We start from the raw sequence: 24,346 nt of genomic DNA, 5'->3' as shown, positions 1-24,346 counted from the left end.
TGGTCGTTACAACTCCTCTATTTTGTCTGGCTTCACCCATCATGCTATGCGGTTGATACTTCAATTTTGTATTGGATGTGCTGGTGTGTGGTCCTCTCCTGAGTTCCTGCTCGTCCATTTACTTCAGAAGTTAAATATCAATTCCCTTTCATATTTGGTTGTTTCCCCTCTGTCTTTTGTTACTAGGCCTCAGGGAGACGCTGGTTCTTTCATCTTGGAAGGAACAGGCCGTCTCAAGCCCAGACACTACTCCAGGGCTATTCAGGGTTTCCAGGGTCTTAGGTTCCAGTGTATGAACGTTTCTACCCTCAAGGTCCATTCATACGGATAGGAGTCAGGGCTAGAATTGGGGTTTCTATAGGTGGTGATTGTTTCTCTTTCTCTAGCTTTGAGGCCTTGTTCCTTTTCCCTTCCCTCCTGTTGTCGGTCTGGTGTTCCCTCCCACATCACTACGGGACATTAAAATACTGACACGGACAGAAAATGTCAAACATCGGTTGGAAGAGAATGGTCATCACTTCCAAGAACTACCCAGTTCACCTAATTTCCCAGACTTGAACCATCAGGCAGGGAGCTGACAGCTCCTTATCTCTGACCTTATAAACACTCATTATAGCTCAGTTCTTGTTTTAATGATGAGAGGGGCTTAAATAAGTGTTTATAACCTTTAAGTAGTTTACAGATAAGGGTTATTAGATAACCAGGACTGAATGAAAGTGAAAGTACCATTCACACAGCTAGAAAAACAGTTAACCCTTTGTCACAGAACAGCTCAATATTTTTAATAAAGACCAATTGAAAAAATTTATTTTTAGCCCAAAAAGAAATCATAAAAAATAAAATAAAAAATGTCTTCAAAGTTGTACATAGCCTTTAACTGTGTATAATATCACAGTAGACATTGTGGGGGAGATTTATCAAGACTGTAGCTTTCTGCGCCAGCCTTATTATCCTCTGCGCTGCCGGAGGATGCACCTAATTTATAACAAGGCGCATCTTTCCTGCAGTCCATGTGCTTTGTGTGTTGGGCTTGAGTGACTATATGGCAGCCACTGACTTCCCAGGGAGTAGCCCCAGACACACACTGTGTGAAAAGCGCATTTCAAATGGTTGTCATCGTCATCAAGTTTGGATCCAGTAGATGGTGTAGTGATGGGTCGGATATATATACTGGACATATTTGCCTGGAATCCAGGAAGGGCAAGAATGGAGACAGCTGTGTGTGGCAGTGTCCTCTCTACTAGGGATGAGCGAATCGACTTTGGATGAAACATCCAAAGTCGATTCGCATAAAACTTTGTTCTAATACTGTACGGAGCAGGAGTTCCGTACAGTATTAGAATGTATTGGCTCTGATGAGCCAAAGTTATTGCTTCGCGAAGTCTCGCGAGACTTCGCGCAATAACTTCATAAATTAATTTGTACTGTAAAAAAAAATTTGGTTCCAAGTGGAACCTGATTTGCTCATCCCTACTCTACGTGTTGTTGTTTTTTCTTGTAATTTATATTCACTTTTTCCTATATTGTGAAGGTTGTATGCTACACAGTATGGGGTATATGAAGGACTGGGGTGGATGTATAGCAAACAAAGACAACAGCCTAGAATAATGGGATGGAATACAGAGAGATACAGAAATCCCCTATTTATCAATACGGATTCCTTTTCTACACGCTGTACAGCTATTACATGTCAGACTTCTCTGAGAAATCTATGGAACAGTCGTGGAGAAAATCCTTCCTGAATCCACAAGTAACAATCAGATTACTTCCAGGATGTAGTGATCCCTAATGTACGTGTGCGGGGGAGGGGATAAATCCTCCACAATACTGGATTATACACTTCTGGGGGGGTTCTCCATTAGATATGAGCTGCTCTCTGTTACTAAACTGGAAATTCTCCTACATTTTCCTCTGTGATATGAAGCACAATTGGAATTCATCCTCTTGTAGACAGCAGTATGGTGACGTGGGGTAACCTGTGCCTATAACACATGGTATCACACCGGGGAATTGTATACACCAGCAGCTCATGTCCTCTCACCTCAACATCATGGAAATTTCGGGAACACAGTTCATTCAGAAGTAGTGGAAGACTCATATTCTCCACAATGTAGAGCAGGTCATCTCGGAAATATTCATATGTCATCTTCAGGACGTGATATTCATACTGACAAAGCTGCTGGAGAAACTGCCGGGTCTCATCATCTAGGAAATGAAGGAGACACAAAAATGAAGTCGTCTAGAACATGAAGGAGACTGATGGCAGTTTATGTGGAATATTCCTGTCCTGGAGCATTTTAAAGGTTTCCACTAATGAGAAATCCACAACCCCCCCGTAATTCACCAGCACAATTACCGCAGGATACATTCACAGGAGACATATTTGTAATTATATGTAGTGCCCTGGAGTCCATGTTTGTGGACATTTGCCCCTAAGAAAAGCCAGCAAATTTATGAATTATGCTGTTTATGCTTATACTCACATGTTTATTGTAATATATCCTTTTTATTTACACAGTTTTTGCACTGCACTGTGGAAAGGGTTAATTCACAGCCAGCTAATACTGAGAGACTTTGGGATATTCCAGCCTGTGAACTGAGAAGCTAGTAATTTTCCAGTTACCATAAGAGCTAGCTTTTGCAGGGAAAAAACAGACACGGTGAACTTTTGACCATCTGGTTTATCTCCGCAAGATGGTTGTTTACATCAGGAAACTGCTCAATACAATTTCTATGGCAGTTGTGAACTGCAACATTTTTTCTGTTAGGCTTTGCTTCTCCAACTGCACCCCTCCCACTAGAAGGTTCTGGATAAGTTACAAACTGTCAGAGTCATAGACCCTAGTGGTCTGCAGATATGGACCAATGTTTAGTAAGAGAGACTCTGCCAAACTCTGCATGAGTTACAAGAAAACTGTGAGACGGGAATATCCTGCCTGATGACTGAACTGCAAATCCTCGGTAACCAGCCAGCTTGCACAGGCCTTTCCTAAACATGGAACCTTCTTCTGGAGAAGCCGGCTCAGTGCATTGCTTGTATTGTTTTGCACTTGAGTTCTTTTAGTAAAGAAATACACTGGTTTACTGCAGACCCTGACTCTGGATATTTTTCTCATTGGGGTAGGCACAATTTACCACCCCATCTAGAGAGCAGCAACACGTGGTGACACCTCGATGGTGTCTGGAGGATCCAGAGTAGTGTTGGGGTCACCACAAACCCGATCATTGCATACATACAGTACATATAAATGCATGGCAGATGTCAGTCACTGGTGAGAGAGGCGAGTGGAAAGTTCAGCCTATTCAGAACAATAGGCTGCCCTTAAAATGTGCCTAAATCTTTGAATAAACTTTATTTCATATGAATATTTGTAAAATTCATTTATTTTTTTTTTTTTACATTTCCCCTGTGAAATAGGCACCTTAAGATCAAGTGCCTATAGCGCTTTAAGTGGTGAAGCATGAGGCAAGTACAGTATTGCTCCTCCTAACTTGTGAATACACCCCTTTTTATAGAACCACCCACCACAGTACCAACATTACCAATAACAACACTATATACAGTTGCAAGAAAAAGTATGTGAACCCTTTGGAATGATATGGATTTCTGCACAAATTGGTCATAAAATGTGATCTGATCTTCATCTAAGTCACAACAATAGACAATCACAGTCTGCCTAAATTAATAACACACAAAGAATTAAATGTTACCATGTTTTTATTGAACACACCATGTAAACATTCACAATGCAGGTGGAAAAAGTATGTGAACCCCTAGACTAATGACATCTCCAAGAACTAATTGGAGTGAGGTGTCATCCAACTGGAGTCCAATGAATGAGATGAGATTGGAGGTGTTGGTTACAGCTGCCCTGCATAATAAAAAACACACACCAGTTCTGGGTTTGCTTTTCACAAGAATCATTGCCTGATGTGAATGATGCATCGCACAAAAGAGCTCTCAGAAGACCTACGATTAAGAATTGTTGACTTGCATAAAGCTGGAAAGAGTTATAAAAGTATCTCCAAAAGCCTTGCTGTTCATCAGTCCACGGTAAGACAAATAGTCTATAAATGGAGAAAGTTCAGCACTGCTGCTACTCTCCCTAGGAGTGGCTGTCTTGTAAGGATGACTGCAAGAGCACAGCGCAGACTGCTCAATGAGGTGAAGAAGAATCCTAGAGTGTCAGCTAAAGACTTACAAAAGTCTCTGGCATATGCTAACATCCCTGTTAGCGAATATACGATACGTAAAACACTAAACAAGAATGTATTTCATGGGAGGATACCACAGAGGAAGCCACTGCTGTCCAAAAAAAACATTGCTGCACGTTTACAGTTTGCACAAGAGCACCTGGATGTTCCACAGCAGTACTGGCAAAATATTCTGTGGACAGATGAAACCAAAGTTGAGTTGTTTGGAAGAAACGCACAACACTATGTGTGGAGAAAAAGAGGCACAGCACACCAACATCAAAACCTCATCCCAACTGTGAAGTATGGTGGTGGGGGCATCATGGTTTGGGGCTGCTTTGCTGCGTCAGGCCCTGAATGGATTGCTATCATCGAAGGAAAAATGAATTCCCAAGTTTATCAAGACATTTTGCAGGAGAACTTAAGGCCATCTGTCCACCAGCTGAAGCTCAACAGAAGATGGGTGTTGCAACAGGACAACGACCCAAAGCATAGAAGTAAATCAACAACAGAATGGCTTAAACAGAAGAAAATCCACCTTCTGGAGTGGCCAAGTCAGAGTCCTGACCTCAACCCGATTGAGATGCTGTGGCATGACCTCAAGAAAGCGATTCACACCAGACATCCCAAGAATATTGCTGAACTGAAAAAGTTCTGTAAAGAGGAATGGTCAAGAATTACTCCTGACCGTTGTGCACGTCTGATCTGCAACTACAGGAAACGTTTGGTTGAAGTTATTGCTGCCAAAGGAGGTTCAACCAGTTATTAAATCCAAGGGTTCACATACTTTTTCCACCTGCATTGTGAATGTTTACATGGTGCGTTCAATAGAAACATGGTAACATTTAATTATTTGTGTGTTATTAGTTTAAGCAGACTGTGATTGTCTATTCTTATGACTTAGATGAAGATCAGATCACATTTTATGACCAATTTGTGCAAAAATCCATATCATTCCAAAGGGTTCACATACTTTTTCTTGCAACTGTAGCAGACAAATAATACTGCCCTGACCATGAAGACGTATTACCACCTCATGGCGACTGAATATTACACCACATTGACCATTAGCTCCATGCCCCCCACAAGCGCTACTAGCAGTAGCACAATTAAAATTCCCAGTGGGACTTTTAGTGGGGCTTGTCGGGGCATGGGGCCTAAATAAGGATTGGATATGTAGAGTCTGCACAGCAGGCCGGAGTGAATTTTACTAGTACTACTTACTGTGCAGACTCCACTTAGGCCTACCACAGTAATAATCGCCCTTTATTAAGCCAGCTACTTCAATCCCTATTTAGGCCCCATGTGACCCTTTAATATAGCGGGTGATTCCTCATCACTAGACCCTAGTGTTGTAGGTGGACATCTGCTTGTATCTGTTCTTGTACTGTATGTTTTATACACTATATAATAAAGATGTGATAGTACCATTACTCTGTGTCTAAGGATGAGGTCAGTTTCATGTCACATGTGCTGTACGCTATTGTCCACTGTTAGACACTGCCGTCTCAAAACTGACAGAACACGCTGGGGGAGATAACTTATTAAAGGGAACCTATCACCGTGATTTTGGGTATAGAGCTGAGGACATGGGTTGCTAGATGGCCGCTAGCACATCTGCAATACAGTGGCGAGTTGGACTACTTTTGTAGATTGCTTTTCTGTAAGGCTAGTTTCACAGTGTCGGCACAGTCTTCCGGCAGGCTTTTCCAGCGTAGAATGACAGGAATGGGACATTACAGTTAATGGGGCCAAAGGGCATTCTGGCAGTGATGGATCCAGCAGGCTGTTCTCCGTCTGAACAGCCTGCCGAATCGGTCAAACACAAATGTGAAACAAGCCTAAGTGTAATTTATCCCTCCCTTTTTCAGCTTTCGGAGCTCCCTAGAAGAAAACAAACATAAAGGGAAATAAGGGAAGTGAGGTCACTGCAAAGAGTATTGGTACATTCAAGAGAAGGGAGACACCCACGGCTTGAAATGCATTAGCTGTGCAGCTGAAGCAGGGAATAACATGGCTGAAATAGACTTTAGGGAAGTCCTAACATAACTATTCCTTCACAATTATGATTGTACAGAGAACTAGTCTGTAGCTATTATGCAAACCTGTATTGAAAACTCATGTATTAACTACTTTACTGAGAAGAACAATGCTACTAACTTGCATTTTGAGAAGTTTGAAATTGATCTCATCAAAAAGAAAGCGTTCAATTTTAATAAAGATCAGGACAACTACTTAGCAAACCAAATCAGGAAGTGTCCAAAAACACAAATCTTCCAGAATTAATTCATCTTTGTACTGTAGCAATAATGGTGGAAAAAAACAGATCCCTCCTAAAAAGAGGGAATCTAAAGGTATGGCAAATATTAAGGATAATCCTAAAACCACTTCTAGCTTGGGTAATCAACGGATATTTGTTACTTATAACTTAAACATTTCTAATTGAAAAAAAACATGCACATGCTCATGTGAAGTACTCAAGGTTTGCATTTATGACAATCGAATCTTAGAATTAGAGTTGCAGGGCAGGTCACTATAGATATATTTATGAAAGCACGACTACAGTACAATAGAATAAGCTAATATGCTACCATATACCCATAGAACGACTGTATTACACTGGACAGTGCACGTACATAGCTTGCGGGATAATTACCTCACTACACCCAACTGTATGCGGAAGCAGTCCAGGTAACGTCCTCGTGTTTGAGCATTGTCAAGAGAAAGATGGAATGAGGCACATAAGAAATCACATGAACAAGCTGTCCATAAACCATTGTCCTCCCCACAGAAAGTACCCATCACTTAAAGAGATCATGCTAGCCCACAAATCACCAAATGAGAGCTAAAAACCATAGTGCCAATAACTTATAGATTAAATTGGTGCTGTAACGCACACTGTTGCACATCTGTGTGAAAAAGTAACCAAAAAGAATCATATATCCCAGAGATTTAAGAAAAAAGGGGAAAAATTAACATTTCTTTTAATAGTGTAAGAGAACTTCCTGTTTTGGATTAAAGTCGAAGGGACCGTAACCATAAAATCTGCGGAATGCCTCAAGGTTGTGAAGCGTGTTGCGTCTTCCCCCCCCCCCCCCTTCCAATTACTTGTTCTGGAATTTTTTCCACACCCCTGACTTGAAAATATTAAGCTGAACGACTAAGTATCTCAATGAAATTCCTTGAAGTCTTGGATATATTCCTGTTAGAATTATTAGTGGACAGTATTTGTCCCAGGGATGGATGTACACCACATGGCATCCGTTATCGAGGACACCACATAAATCATTGTCCGCTAGAAGTCCCAGTAAGTGAGATTTGTATTTTGTGTGACTTGTTTGCCGTACCCTAGTACTATAACCCGTTTGACACAATCATTACTTTGGACTTTTCGGTTAATAAGTCAGAACGTGATTTAGGAGCTACAATGCTTCTAGATCTTTTTAACATGTGTTCTTCATGTCCCCTTGTTGCAATCTTCTAATGGTGTCATCTGCTTCCTTTTCATGGATTGATGTGGGAAAGGTCCCCCTATTGGAATGGACCGGAGTGTGGCGTGGATGTGAACTGTGTTACCTGCAGTCTTGTACATGGAGGAAATAATAGGTTTCCCCACAGACCCCCGTTATGTCAGATCCAAAAAATGATTATATTATAATGATGATAAGAAGTAAATTGTAAATGATAAGGGTTGTTATTTAAATAGTCAATGAACAGTCAACGATCCTATGACTAGTCATCTGTACATGGCAGGCCTAGAGAAGACTGTTAGGCCCTGGCTGCCTTTGCAACCCCTCAGCACCCAGTAACCGTATAATGGAGAATTCAATGAGCTAAGAGAGGGAACTCCCATTCTCTTTTTAACAACTTAGAAGCTGCGGTCAGCATTGATTGGGGAGCAGTAACACTTAGGAAACTGTTGTGTTTTGGTGGCACTGGGACTTTTCCCCTAGGTATCTTGTGGGATCTCTTGTGTGGGTTAGGATTAGGTACAGGTTAAGGGTTGGTTTATGCTGGACATGAGTTCTGAGGATGATGTGGAGCAGGGTTACACTCACTTAGAAGCCCATACATTTGAGGCACAACTATGGCAGAAAGGGCCAAATAACCTGTGATGACAACATGGTGATATGACAATGACTGCGCAGGTCCCTCACCCTGTGGTTCAGCGGTAGTCTAGAGTAATGACTTGAGTTTACAGCCTCCTGGGAGACTAGCACTGCAGAGGAGGCCAGAGATGGGACAGCTCTTTTAACATTTTCTCTCCCACTTGCTGCGATCCTGCCGAACATGGACTGAATATTGCTTGGAGAGGGGAATAGAACACCAACACTGCTACCAATGAGGGAGAGGTGGCAGAGGGGACAATGCTACTTCCACTGGGAAAGGAGTGGGAAAGGGGACAATACTGCAGCCAATGGCTTGCTGTGATCCTGCCTAACAAGGACTGAATATTGCTTGGAGAGGGAAATAGAACACCTGTGCTGCTACCAATGAGGGAGAGGTGGCAGAGGGGACAATTATGCTGCCACTGGGAAAGGAGTGGGAAAGGGGACAATGCTGCAGCCAGTGGGGAAGGGGGTCGGTAATGCTGCTACATAGGAGGAAGGGTGTTAAGGGGGACATTGGTTCTGCCAATTGGGAAGAGATGGGAAGGGAGACAATGCTGTGGCCACTGTAGGATGGGTGGGCTTAAGAAAATGCTATTGTCAATGCTGGTGAGCTTTGGTGTTTGGCAATGCTAGTGAAGAATTTTGTTCTGCAGTATGGTATTTCGCACTACTGGGGCATTATTTTATGCTGCACCATGATTCTCATTTAGTTCTGCTGTCTGCTGGGGAGGTATTTTGTGCTGCTATTGTCTATCCATGAATGTGTGATTAGGTGTTTCTATGATTCTGCTTGTTCTGCTGCACAGTGTGCATAGCTCCAAATCATTCCAATAGGAGGAAGAGAAATAGTGGCGCTCCTACCCACTTGACTGGGGCCAACGCTTAGTCACAACATGCCAAGGAAACGGTGAGATGGGACACCTTGAGGGAAGTGGTGATGGGAGACTAAGTGAAATAAAATTCACCAAATCATGCATCACGTGACACTACTTTTCTGTGATATGGGAGGTGGTATTTTATGTGGACTGAAGAGGTTTGGGTACCAGGGCTGATTTTTAGAGGTATTGTCTGGGTATTTCAACTCACATCACCCCAGCTGATCAGCTACTTGAGGAGGCAGCATAGCTGAGTAGAGCTCCACGGCCTCGTCACAGCTTACTAAGCACAAAGACATCAATTGTATACTGGCTGTGCTTGGTATTGCATCTCAGCCTTATTCAGCTAAATCTGACGCCCAGCCCACGTGACCAATAAATGTGACATCACTAAACTAGAAAGAGGGTGCAGGGCTCACTGGAACGCCACAATCTCTTCAAATAACTGATCGTGGGGGTGCTGGTATTTGAACCCTGACTGATCAGATATTGATGACCTATCCTGAGGATAAGCCATCACCATCAAAATCTCAGAGAACCCCTCTAATCGCAGTCTGGCCCTGCAGCAGCCATATCACAGTACATATCTGCTGTGTGACCTCATTTCCTATTAAGTCTATTCCTCATCAGGACATTGGAAGGTGAGAATCGTACAGATGTCGTAGATCAGTCACCACATCCAGTAATAAGAGAGAAGAGAAGAAATCCTTACCATCGCTGGGGGTTATAATGCTCATCCTGGACCTGGGACAATATCAAAATATCCTGCAACATAAAAAACATTTATTATATTTAGGAACAAAAAAAAATCTCAGAATTTACTTAAACCCCTAAGCATTGGCAGATTTTCCTCCTCACATTCTGACGTAAGGTTTTTATCTTCACCTTGATGCTGTTGATGAGGTTTAGGGTCAAGCAGAATAATTTGCAGTTTTAATTTAAAAAATATATTTTGTGGAAATGCAGGAAGTAGACAATTTCTTATTTGCTTTTACTGTTACTTTCTGTCACTCAGCGATCCCCATAGGGGGTTGTAGTTATAGGATGTCAATCACGTTTTGTTCTTTTCCTGTTATGAGATATTTATCAGCGTGAGGCCGGCTTCACACAGTATTTTATGAAAAATACACCTTTTTTTGGCATGGTTTCTGATGTTATTATTAGAATTTCTTATTTTGGTCAAGTATTACATTACGGTCTACAGGTCCCCAGTGCAGCAAAGAGCCAGGCTCCTGCTCCAATGGCCCAGACCAGCAGAAGAGCTGATCTGGACTGTTTAACCCCTTAGATCCTGTGGTCAGTAGTGACTGTGGTAACTAAATGGTTTAGAGGGAGGGGGCTCCCTTTCTCAGACATCAGCACAGTGCAAATGAGACCTCGGGGTGCCGATGCCTCCACATGACTGATGAAGGCCCCAGGCCTTGCCGTCAGTGTATCCTAGGAGGCATGCTGGTGACTGGCAACATAGCCCTGACAGTATAATTCTCTGTAGTGCATAAGCATTAAAGATAATTATAGAAGCAATTAAAAGATTGCCTATTAAAGTCCCCGAGTGGGACTATTAAATGGTTAAAAATAATAATAATACTTTTATAAAGTAAAATAAATAAGTTAAAAGAAAACTTTTCCATTGAAAAAAAATACATTTCAACGGAAAAATTAAAATACCCACCACATATTTGGTATAATCAGATCCGTAAAAATCTGCACTCCCCAATAATCATGTTATTTATTCTGTATGGAGAAAAAAACATAAAAAAATCTAGAATTGCCGCTACCAGCAAAAATCAAGCCCTAAAACAGGGGTAGGCAACCTGCTGCACTCCCGCTGTTGTGAAACTACAACTCCCAGTATGCATACTTGCTCTGTTCTTCTAAGAATTTTCATAGAAATGAATGGAGCATGCTGGGAATTGTAGTTTCACAACAGCTGGAGTGCGGAAGGTTGCTGATCCCTGCCCTAAAACATTAAGTTCTAATGTTATTTATGAACACAGCTAAATTTATCATATAAAAACTCAGTGTCCGTGCTGCTGTTTTTTAACACCCCCTTCCCAAAACAAGTTAATCAAACCTAAACGGCAAGTTTTCTGTACCCCAAAAATTGAGTAATAAAAAATTACAAACTGTCCCACAAAAAACAAGCCCCCGTACGGCTGCCCCAAAGGAAAACTAAAAAAGTTCTAGCTTTTGGAAAACAGGTTATAGAAAAGAGGTATTGGTTAAAGAGGTATATGACTGGCTGTATAGTTACAGTATATAACCGCAGCTTGTCCTATGTGTGGACGGTATGTGGTCAGGTATATGGCTGGCTGTATAGTTACAGTATATCACCGCAGCTTGTCCTATGTGTGGACGGTATGTGGTCAGGTATATGGCTGGCTGTATAGTTACAGTATATCACCGCAGCTTGTCCTATGTGTGGACGGTATGTGGTCAGGTATATGACTGGCTGTATAGTTACAGTATATAACTGCAGTGTATCCTATGTGTGGACGGTATATGGTCAGGTATATGACTGGCTGTATAGTTACAGTATATAACTGCAGTGTGTCTTATGTGTGGACGGTATGTGGTCAGGTATATGACTGGCTGTATAGTTACAGCATATAACTGCAGCTTGTCCTATGTGTGGACGGTATGTGGTCAGGTATATGGCTGTATAGTTACAGTATATAACTGCAGCGTGTCCTATGTGTGGACGGTATGTGGTCAGGTATATGACTGGCTGTATAGTTACAGTATATAACCGCAGCTTGTCCTATGTGTGGACGGTATGTGGTCAAGTATATGGCTGTATAGTTACAGTATATCACCGCAGCTTGTCCTATGTGTGGACGGTATGTGGTCAGGTATATGACTGGCTGTATAGTTACAGTATATAACTGCAGATTGCCCTATGTGTGGACGGTATGTGGTCAGGTATATGACTGTCTGTATAGTTACAGTATATAACCGCAGCTAGTCCTATGTGTGGACGGTATGTGGTCAGGTATATGACTGGCTGTATAGTTACAGTATATAACTGCAGCGTGTCCTATGTGTGGACGGTATGTGGTCAGGTACTAATGTTATTTATGAACACAGCTAAATTTATCATATAAAAACTCAGTGTCCGTGCTGCTGTTTTTTAACACCCCCTTCCCAAAACAAGTTAATCAAACCTAAACGGCAAGTTTTCTGTACCCCAAAAATTGAGTAATAAAAAATTACAAACTGTCCCACAAAAAACAAGCCTGGCTGTATAGTTACAGTATATAATATGACTACAGTATATAATATGACTGGCTGTATAGTTACAGTATATCACTGCAGTGTGTCCTATGTGTGGACGGTATGTGGTCAGGTATATGACTGGCTGTATAGTTACAGTATATAACTGCAGTGTGTCCTATGTGTGGATGGTATGTGGTCAGGTATATGACTGGCTGTATAGTTACAGTATATAACTGCAGTGTGTCCTATGTGTGGACGGTATGTGGTCAGGTATATGACTGGCTGTATAGTTACAGTATATAACCGCAGCTCGTCCTATGTGTGGACGGCATGTGGTCAGGTATATGACTGGCTGTATAGTTACAGTATATAACTGCAGTGTGTCCTATGTGTGGACGGCATGTGGTCAGGTATATGACTGGCTGTATAGTTACAGTATATAACTGCAGTGTGTCCTATGTGTGGACGGTATGTGGTCAGGTATATGACTGGCTGTATAGTTACAGTATATAACTGCAGCGTATCCTATGTGTGGACGGTATGTGGTCAGGTATATGACTGGCTGTATAGTTACAGTATATAACCGCAGCTTGTCCTATGTGTGGACGGTATATGGTCAGGTATATGACTGGCTGTATAGTTACAGTATATATAGTATATATAACTGCAGCGTGTCCTATGTGTGGACGGTATGTGGTCAGGTATATGACTGGCTGTATAGTTACAGTATATAACTGCAGCGTGTCCTATGTGTGGATGGTATGTGGTCAGGTATATGACTGGCTGTATAGTTACAGTATATAACTGCAGCGTGTCCTATGTGTGGATGGTATGTGGTCAGGTATATGACTGGCTGTATAGTTACAGTATATAACTGCAGCGTGTCCTATGTGTGGACGGTATGTGGTCAGGTATATGACTGGCTGTATAGTTACAGTATATAACCGCAGTGTGTCCTATGTGTGGACGGTATGTGGTCAGGTATATGACTGGCTGTATAGTTACAGTATATAACTGCAGCTTGTCCTATGTGTGGACGGCATGTGGTCAGGTATATGACTGGCTGTATAGTTACAGTATATAACCGCAGTGTGTCCTATGTGTGGACGGTATGTGGTCAGGTATATGACTGGCTGTATAGTTACAGTATATAACTGCAGCGTGTCATATGTGTGGACGGTATGTGGTCAGGTATGTGACTGGCTGTATAGTTACAGTATATAACCGCAGCTCGTCCTATGTGTGGACGGCATGTGGTCAGGTATATGACTGGCTGTATAGTTACAGTATATAACTGCAGCGTGTCCTATGTGTGGATGGTATGTGGTCAGGTATATGACTGGCTGTATAGTTACAGTATATAACTGCAGCGTGTCCTATGTGTGGATGGTATGTGGTCAGGTATATGACTGGCTGTATAGTTACAGTATATAACTGCAGCGTGTCCTATGTGTGGACGGTATGTGGTCAGGTATATGACTGGCTGTATAGTTACAGTATATAACTGCAGTGTGTCCTATGTGTGGACGGTATGTGGTCAGGTATATGACTGGCTGTATAGTTACAGTATATAACCGCAGCTCGTCCTATGTGTGGACGGCATGTGGTCAGGTATATGACTGGCTGTATAGTTACAGTATATAACTGCAGTGTGTCCTATGTGTGGACGGCATGTGGTCAGGTATATGACTGGCTGTATAGTTACAGTATATAACTGCAGTGTGTCCTATGTGTGGACGGTATGTGGTCAGGTATATGACTGGCTGTATAGTTACAGTATATAACTGCAGCGTATCCTATGTGTGGACGGTATGTGGTCAGGTATATGACTGGCTGTATAGTTACAGTATATAACCGCAGCTTGTCCTATGTGTGGACGGTATATGGTCAGGTATATGACTGGCTGTATAGTTACAGTATATATAGTATATATAACTGCAGCGTGTCCTATGTGTGGACGGTATGTGGTCAGGTATATGACTGGCTGTATAGTTACAGTATATAACTGCAGCGTGTCCTATGTGTGGATGGTATGTGGTCAGGTATATGACTGGCTGTATAGTTACAGTATATAACTGCAGCGTGTCCTATGTGTGGATGGTATGTGGTCAGGTATATGACTGGCTGTATAGTTACAGTATATAACTGCAGCGTGTCCTATGTGTGGACGGTATGTGGTCAGGTATATGACTGGCTGTATAGTTACAGTATATAACCGCAGTGTGTCCTATGTGTGGACGGTATGTGGTCAGGTATATGACTGGCTGTATAGTTACAGTATATAACTGCAGCTTGTCCTATGTGTGGACGGCATGTGGTCAGGTATATGACTGGCTGTATAGTTACAGTATATAACCGCAGTGTGTCCTATGTGTGGACGGTATGTGGTCAGGTATATGACTGGCTGTATAGTTACAGTATATAACTGCAGCGTGTCATATGTGTGGACGGTATGTGGTCAGGTATGTGACTGGCTGTATAGTTACAGTATATAACCGCAGCTCGTCCTATGTGTGGACGGCATGTGGTCAGGTATATGACTGGCTGTATAGTTACAGTATATAACCGCAGCTTGTCCTATGTGTGGACGGTATGTGGTCAGGTATATGACTGGCTGTATAGTTACAGTATATAACTGCAGCGTGTCATATGTGTGGACGGTATGTGGTCAGGTATGTGACTGGCTGTATAGTTACAGTATATAACCGCAGCGTGTCCTATGTGTGGACGGTATGTGGTCAGGTATATGACTGGCTGTATAGTTACAGTATATAACTGCAGCGTGTCCTATGTGTGGACGGTATGTGGTCAGGAATGTGACTGGCTGTATAGTTACAATATATAACTGCAGCGTGTCCTATGTGTGGACGGCATGTGGTCAGGTATGTGACTGGCTGTATAGTTACAGTATATAACTGCAGCGTGTCCTATGTGTGGACGGTATGTGGTCAGGAATGTGACTGGCTGTATAGTTACAGTATATAACTGCAGCGTATCCTATGTGTGGACTGTATGTGGTCAGGTATATGACTGGCTGTATAGTTACAGTATATAACTGCAGCGTATCCTATGTGTGGACGGTATGTGGTCAGGTATATGACTGGCTGTATAGTTACAGTATATAACTGCAGCGTGTCCTATGTGTGGACGGTATGTGGTCAGGTATATGACTGGCTGTATAGTTACAGTATATAACCGCAGCTCGTCCTATGTGTGGACGGTATGTGGTCAGGTATATGACTGGCTGTATAGTTACAGTATATAACTGCAGCTTGTCCTATGTGTGGACGGTATGTGGTCAGGTATATGACTGGCTGTATAGTTACAGTATATAACTGCAGCGTGTCCTATGTGTGGACGGTATGTGGTCAGGTATATGACTGGCTGTATAGTTACAATATATAACTGCAGCGTGTCCTATGTGTGGACGGCATGTGGTCAGGTATATGACTGGCTGTATAGTTACAGTATATAACTGCAGCTTGTTCAGGATTTTCTTCATTCATTCCTGGAAAGTCTGTGACCCCCTCATATCACGGAGCAGTGTAAGACCTCCCGCCATAACACAAGAAACCCTGTATATATAGTATATAAGAGATAAACTTCTTACCTGAAAGCCGTACGCAGCATGTAGAAATACAAGATCTCCGGAGAAGAGGAAGGGCAGTACAGAGGAAGGAAAGTTACTTTTACTTTCAGTTCTGGTCATATTACCCCTATAAAGTATGAGAGATATTTAGTTTTTTTTTTACAGATTATTGTCTGCCGTTATGCTGGTATAACCTGGGTATCTCCTGTATATAATTATATATGTACAGCTGGTATAAGTTATACATCTTCTTGTATATAGTGATATGGACCATGCTGGTATAACCTGGGCATCTTCTGTATATAATTATATATGTACAGCTGGTATAAGATATACATCTTCTTGTATATAGTGATATGGACCAGGCTGGTATAACCTGGGTATCTCCTGTATATAATTATATATGTACAACTGGTATAAGTTATACATCTTCTTGTATATAGTGATATGGAGCATGCTGGTATAACCTGGGCATCTCCTGTATATAATTATATATGTACAGCTGGTATAAGTTATACATCTTCTTGTATATAGTGATATGGACCATGCTGGTATAACCTGGGCATCTCCTGTATATAATTATATATGTACAACTGGTATAAGTTATACATCTTCTTGTATATAGTGATATGGACCATGCTGGTATAACCTGGGCATCTCCTGTATATAATTATATATGTACAGCTGGTATAGGTTATACATCTTCTTGTATATAGTGATATGGAGCACAGAGGGCATTACTAATGTGAAAGGGGCACAATGGGCATTTCTACTATGGAGGGGGCACAGAGCCAGAGGGCATTACTACAATGAAGGGGGCACAGAGGGCATTATTACTTTGAAGTGGGCACAGTGGGCATCATTACTGTGAAGGGGGCGCAATGGGCATTATTACTATAAAGGTGGCACAGTGGGCATTATTACTATAAAGGGGGTACAATGAGGATTATTACTATGAAGGGGGTACAATGGGGATTATTACTTTAAAGGGGGCACAAAGAGGGTATTACAACTGTGAAAGGGGCACAGAGAGTGCACAACTACTGTAAGGGGGCACAATGTGGGCATAACTACATAACTACTGTGAGAGGGCACAATGTGGGCATAACTACTGTGAGGGGGCACACATGTGTACAAAACTACTGTGAAGGTTGTACAATGAGGGCAATACTACTGTAAGGGTGTACAATTTTTTTAAAGTATTGGGGAGGGGATAAAGGACCTGCCCCGGGTGCCATACACCCTAGGCACGCCACTAGATGGAGTGTCTCTTACATAGGGCTGCAGAAATCTGTCTAAATATTGGGACAGATTTGAAGTTAAGGACCCTATGCCGGAGACAATCAGCCTACCCGGAGGGTTGAGAGGATCCTTGTGAACCTTGGGAATGCAATATAAAACTGGAAGTCTCCTCGGAGTTCCTTAAAATAAACTCAAATTCTGATTTGTTAAGTATTCCCCTATGGTATGCTTTCTCACACATGTCAAAAAGAACAATGTCCCCCCCCCCCCCTCCCAACAATCCTGTGCTCCAACCCCAAAGAAAATGGTACTTCGGGGAGACCTCAGGTGCTAGCAGAAATTTGAATAGGTGTGCATCCATGAAGAACCTCATATAAATACCATGTGGTATGTTCAAAATGTAAAATAAGTTTAGACTTGATGGAAGTGGAAAGAGTGTTCATAAATAAAGACCATTTTTCAAAACATCGTTTGGTCATTATTTCTTTGTCTCATAAAGTAAAAATCCAGTCCATATTAAACAGGAATGTTATTTTAGCTAGGATAAAAGTGATAGATGGTATTTCTGGATCTAGCCATTGATGTAGAAGGCTTTTTCTGGTAGCAGCCGCCCAAATATGTAATAAAGCTTTATCTTGTGTGGGAAGAACGAGTTGCTCCTCAGATTATATATAAAAAATAGCCCACTGAGGAGCAGCAGTGAAGGTTATATTGTACGTTGCTAATATGTGGGATCGCACTTGCTCCCATAAATCTTGAACACGTGTGCAGCCCCATAGATGATGGTATAGATCTGTATCGGGCATATTACATTTAGAGCAAGAATAGGTACAATCAGAAGACATTTTGTTTTTAATGCTCGGTGTCACATATGCTCTAAGGAATATCATCAAAGCCATATCTGTATAGTTGCTGACTGGGGAATGTTTGTGTATTTTAAATGTGGCCTCTAATAATATACATAGTAACATAGTATATAAGGCCGATAAAAGACATCTGTCCATCCAGTTCGGCCTGTCATCCTGCAAGTTGATCCAGAGAGAAAAAAAAAAGTGATGTAGAAGCCAATTTTCCTCACTTAAGGGGAAAAAATTCCTTCCCGACTCCAATCAGGCAATCAGAATAACTCCCTGGATCAACGACCCCTCTCTAGTAGCTATAGCCTGTAATATTATTACACTCCAGAAATACATCCGGGCCCCTCTTGAATTCCTTTATTGTACTCACCATCACCACCTCCTCAGGCAGAGAGTTCCATAGTCTCACTGCTCTTACCGTAAAGAATCCTCTTCTATGTTTGTGTACAAACCTTCTTTCCTCCAGACGCAGAGGATGTCCCCTCGTCACAGTCACAGTCCTGGGGATAAATAGATGATGGGAGAGATCTCTGTACTGACCCCTGATATATTTATACATAGTAATTAGATCTCCCCTCAGTCGTCTTTTTTCTAAAGTGAATAGCCCTTATTTTGATAACCTTTCAGGGTACTGTAGTTGCCCCATTCCAGTTATTACTTTAGTTGCCCTCCTCTGGACCCTCTCCAGCTCTGCTATGTCTGCTTTGTTCACAGGAGCCCAAAACTGTACACAGTCCTCCATGTGTGGTCTGACTAATGATTTGTAAAGTGGCAGGACTATGTTCTCATCACGGGCATCTATGCCCCTTTTGATGCAACCCATTATCCTATTGGCCTTGACAGCAGCTGCCTGACATGGGTTAGCTGCCAATTTAACCCCTAGGTAAGTAATGGATTCAGAATGCCATTGAAATGGGAATGAATTACCCCATTGATTTCTGGCTGTGCGAAAAATAGGTAGCGCCTCTTGACCTTAAATCCGGAGATAGCGCTAAATGATGTTATAACTGACATTATCTCTGGGATAGCCTGACGTGGGTTGGAAATAAATAATAATACAGTATGACATCAGCAAAGGCTAATAGTTTAGTTTCAACTGATCCTGTATGAATATCATGGAATGAAGGGAGAGATTGTAAGACTCTAATTATAGGATCTAGGGCTAAATTGAATAGTAGTGGGGATAATGGGCATCCCTGTCTCGTTCCTCTGCCCACTTCAAATGAGGAGGAGCAAATAGAGTTCACCCATATTGTAGAGCAGGGATTATGATACATCATCTGGACAGCAGTACAGAACATGGGGGCAAAGTGTCGTAACCTAAGGATTTTCCTGAAGATACCTCCATGACACTCGATCGAAAGCCTTGTCAATATCTAGGCTAACCAGGATGTTTTTAGTTTGTCGATGTACTGTGCTTGATGATATCGCCCCAATCGCTGTCCTGATATTGTAGGTGATAGATCTTCCTAACATAAAACCTGTTTGTGAAGGATGTACTGTATAATATCTGAGAGAATTGTTTGAAGTCTGTTTGCCAATATTTTTGTGAATTTTTTAAAATCTGCATTTAAAATCGAGATGGGACGGTAAGACTCTACCAGTAGGTGATCTTTACCGGGTTTTGGAATAACCGTTATGCAGACGTCATTAAATCCGTCGGGAATAGTGTTAGAAGTAATGATGTGATTATATAGTGAGTGTAAATGGAGGCTCAGAGTTGTATTTAATCATTTATAGTGTTCATTCCCAAAGCCATGGGACCCGGTGCCTTAGAAAGTTCAAGAGATTTAATAGTGGCTGTAATTTCAGCTTGACTAATAGGGGCATTCAAAATTAGTCGATGGTCATCTGACAAGGTGGGTAAAAGATTAGCATTGAGAAAAGGGGACCCTGAAGGTACGTCCTCTGAGGGTGCTGTTTATAAAGATTCAAAGAAGGATTTAAATTGCTCTCCAATTTCCATAGGATGGGATATGGAAGAGCCCGTGTGTAGCTTCAGTTTGGAGATTTTTGTAGCGGAACGAAAAGGTTTGGTAAGGGAAGCCAACAGTCTGCCCGGTTTATTACCCCAACGGAAGAATCTATGTTTTTGGTAGTTCACATCTAAGAGCGCTCGCTCATGAGCAAATGCCTCGGCCTCCATTTTGGCATTTAAATATTGTTGTTTTGTTTCAGGAGTATTACAAAAGCTTAAATTTCTTGTATGCCTCAGTAAGAGTTTCCTGAGTGGAGGTTAGTGAGGCCATTAATTTTTCCCGTATGTGAGAGACATAGGAAATGATCTGACCTCGGATGGCGGCCCAAAAAAGGTTAATGTCTTCCCTATGTCACTCATTGTTAGAGGCATAAGTTAACCAGAAAGCATAGTTTTAAAATCTTCAGAGGGAAATAGGTTTGAAGGGAAACGCCATCTTTTGGAGAAGGGAATAGGCGTAGTTAAGGTCGACTCAAAAATGACAGGTGCATGGTCTGAACTATAGATATCCATAATTTGGGATGACTTGGAGGTGAATGGAGATATGTGGGATCAAGCAGTAATCAATTCTCACATGAGAGTTGCGAGCATGTGAGTAGTGTGCATAATCAGAATCTGTGGGATGTAGTAATCGCCAAGGGTCTATCAGATCCAGGTGATCCATGAGCGTTTGGATAGCGTTGGCAACAGTGGTGGGAGAAGATATACGCTGGCGAGATCTATCTAGTAATGTATCATGAACATCATTAAAGTCCCCTCCCACTATGACATTGTTTACATCCCCAGCTGGCTATAGCTGTCAGCAGAGATGCAAAGAAGACCCCATTGGAGGCATTAGGAGCATATGCGTTTACCAGACAGTAGAATATACCTTCAATTATAATAACCTTCGCCGAGTCCTCAATAGTCTCCAATATTTTGTGTTGGATCAAAGAGCTAAGCAAGATAGCTACGCCCCTCGGTTTCCTAGAAAAAGTAGCTTCAACACAGGTCTCCAACCTCTTCTTACGTAAAGGAGGATGATTCCCCTTGACCCAGTGGGTTTCCTGTAGAAATACAATGTGTGATTTAAGTTTATGCAGATGGTTTAACACTTTTTTACGTTTGACTGGAGTATTAAGGCCCTTAACATTCCAGGTACACCAAGTTAAGGTGGAGATGGTGAACGCAGTCACATTGGTAGTGCTCGCCATTTAACCGATACCAGTAAGCGGCCAAAAATGTATATGAATGTGACAAAAAGGAGAGGGAAGAAAAAACCCGTCCCAGCGAGTAGGTCCCCCCCCCCCCCCCCAGCAGCCCACGACGTCCCCCAAAGTAGTGCGCACTGGATTTCCCTTAATATGAACAATCAAAAAATAACAAATTATAGCCAGAGAGCAGCACCATGGCAACAAGAAACTAAACATATGCAGTACGCAGACCTGCAGGGTATTGTGATTGTGAGGTCACGGTTACTTAGGCAAACGAGGGTTGCTATGGGTTACTCACAGTTTGTAGGATAACCCTGGGCAGCGTACAGCAGTGATGGAGAGGCTGGCACAGGAGTCCTCTGGGGCACTCTCTGTATATAGGGCCCAGGCCTGGTGATGGATGAGGTGTCCTGGGTGTTGCAGATATTTAATGTGCCTAGGGCAAGGTCCCTTTAAGGTTCGTGACGCCAGTGCCTGTAACGGTGGCACACAGATTTATAGTTGTAGTAAATGAGGAACACGATGGTAGGGTGAACCAAACTTTTCTTTACTAGCAACAGTTCCACTTTGTACAGTTGGTGGTCAATACAGTTCCATATAGCAGGTTCTCATCACAAGCAGGCTTTAACATCAATGGCAGGTATACTGTTCCTTGCAAGCTACTCAGAGGGTAAACAACAACACACACAGATCAGGCTGTACCTTCTCCTCAGAAATAGTGTACACTGTTCCTTAGAACTCCTGTCTGGTTTTATCCCAAGGCCCGGATGCCCTAATGCTGGCTTTTATCCTTTGTAACAATCTTCCTCAGGTATTTATCCTTGCTTCACATTACTACTCCTTCTGCCCTTCAGCTTACTTGTTTTAGCTGGAAACACTGGCTCTGCTTGGCTTGTGGGAACTGCAGGTTTTCTCCCAGGAGGCAAACTCTTCTCTTGGGGTGACTCTTCTGAGCTAACTATGGCTCATTTTCTACAGGCAGGCTGGACTTCTTTCCACTAGCCTCCTGGTGGCAACTAGAAGCCTGGACTATCCAGCTGCATGTCAGGAGGAGGCCCTCAGCATATCTCTGGCTAAGATGCCCTCTCACTTCTGTCTCTATAGACTCCTGACTACAGACTAACTCCTCCCTGTCTGGGCCTGAATATTTATACTAAGGGCTCCCTATCTCCCTCTAGTGTCTAGGATGTTAAATTACACCACAATAAGCCTGCTGCACATATCACAGGGAAAATACACATAAATACACATTCAAATGCATTAAAATGTACTGTGAAATACACTGCCACTGTTCCACAGGAGGTGGAGAAAAACGTGGCTCAATTGACCCTTGTGTAGTGCCCACATTCACCTAGTGGGACACTACACATACAGTAATGCAAACTTCATGACTTGAGTTCAGATTAGGCAAGCTAACCGAAACAAGCAAAATATTAACTTTACACCAAAAGTCCCATGTGACACTGTATTCAAGTAGGTGCAGTAGGAGATGTGGGCGAAGCTCGACCGGAGGAATGAAGGTGTCGTTGAACACCCACATTTTGTCGCCCATGGAGAAACGGACGGTGGAAGGATATTGAAGATTAAATCGTATTGATTTGTCCAGTAGAAGCTTACAGACAGGGTTGAAGGCTCTGCGTTTTTTCCCAGTCCAGTGGGATACAATTCTAGTGCAGGCTTTGCTAATTTAGTGTCCTTATAAAAGAGGGCAACAGGCAGCTTGTGGCTTCAGGATAAAAACAAAAAATATAGCACAGAGACCAATTCTGCAGCACTGCTGCAACTATATTCCTCTCAGACTGCACCCAGGTATTAATGGCGCGATGGTGCGCCTACCAGTATATCCGTTTAAGCAGTGAAGGGGTTATGTGCCCCTGCAACACCCTTCAATCTCACCTGGTCCTGCGGTATAGCCTGAGGGAGGCAGCAGCCTTATAGTATGGAAAGCGCTACAGCGCTAGTTAACAGGGGCTGTGACTGCTGTGAGCGGCTGCTGGTGAGCGCTGCCGCCACAAAGTAATGGCGGGGGGGGGGGGGGGGGGGTTGGTCAGTGCAGGACGTAGTTGTAAAGATGGTCTCTGGGGCTTCCAGGGACTTAGGAGATCTGGGTTAGGTGTTTTTACCCATGTCCTACCCCTATCCGGACCGTGGCTGCCTTCAGTGCTCGACAAGAAATGCTTGTGGCAGCCTTCTCTGAGCGGTGAAACCGGAGCTCAGTTAAGACGTGGCCATTGTGGAGCGCCGCCTCCCGGCAGTCCCCTACTGTTCAGTTTTCTAATATCTGTCTCCACTGTACCTCTAAATGCAGCTATCTCCTTCCCTATTTCATGTCTTTGGTACATTCTTGATTTCAATTTAAAGGGAACCTGTCATCAACTTTATGCTGACCTCACTGAGGGCAGCATAAAATAGTAACAGAAATGCTGATCTCAGCGGTGTGTCACTCATGGGCTAAAAGTAAGTGGTTGCTGAGAACCAGCATCATAATGATTGCAGCCCAGGCCTGGAAAAGAGTCAAATCTACCTGAGAAGAGTCCTGGTTATTATAATCTCCTGCTCTCTCACCACCTGCTGATGGTTGGCAGTTCTCTCCTAGAGAGAAAGGGAGAAAACGAGGTAGAAGACTGTCAGTCATCAGCAGGAGAGCAGGAATTCATGAATAACCAGGACTCTGCTCAGGTGGCAGGGACTCTTTTATAGGCCCAGTCTGCAACGATTGTGATGTTAGTTCTCGGCAACCACTTACTTTTAACTTATAAATGACAGACCGCCGAAATCAACTCACCTGTCTCTACTTTATGCTGCGGTTAGTATGGGCAGCATAAAGTTAATGACAGGTTCCCTTTAACCTCTACATGTTGATAATTGGATACTCCCTCACTGTTTACAGAAATTAAGGGGATAAAAGACCTACAACGGAATCATGAAATCACAATACGACCAGCCGATAAAGGCGGAGCGATAGTGATTTTAGATACCAAAAATATACAATGAGGAATGTAGGAAACAATAGTCAGATACCAATACTTATATTCCACTAGAGAGGGACCCAATAGCGGACTATCATAAAGAGCTAGTTGAAATGTGTGA

General features: G+C 42.5%; 1 protein-coding gene across 1 annotated transcript in view; it reads right to left on the bottom strand.

Moving 5' to 3' along the window:
• Nucleotides 1-16,071, bottom strand: part of LOC120994514 (NACHT, LRR and PYD domains-containing protein 3-like) — a 78,124-nt gene extending 62,053 nt beyond the window's left edge. The window contains exons 1-3 of the mRNA XM_040423148.1: nt 16,008-16,071; nt 9,894-9,946; nt 2,042-2,205 (exon numbers count right to left, since the gene is read on the bottom strand). Of these exons, the coding sequence (XP_040279082.1) occupies nt 2,042-2,205; nt 9,894-9,918 (189 nt within the window). The 5' untranslated portion in view covers nt 9,919-9,946; nt 16,008-16,071. The remainder of the gene's footprint in view (nt 1-2,041; nt 2,206-9,893; nt 9,947-16,007) is intronic.
• Between the last annotated feature and the right edge of the window lie 8,275 nt (nt 16,072-24,346).

This window comes from Bufo bufo, chromosome 3 (genome assembly GCF_905171765.1).
Source record: "Bufo bufo chromosome 3, aBufBuf1.1, whole genome shotgun sequence".
NCBI lineage: Eukaryota > Metazoa > Chordata > Amphibia > Anura > Bufonidae > Bufo > Bufo bufo.
This window is presented reverse-complemented; position numbering and strand designations above follow the sequence as displayed.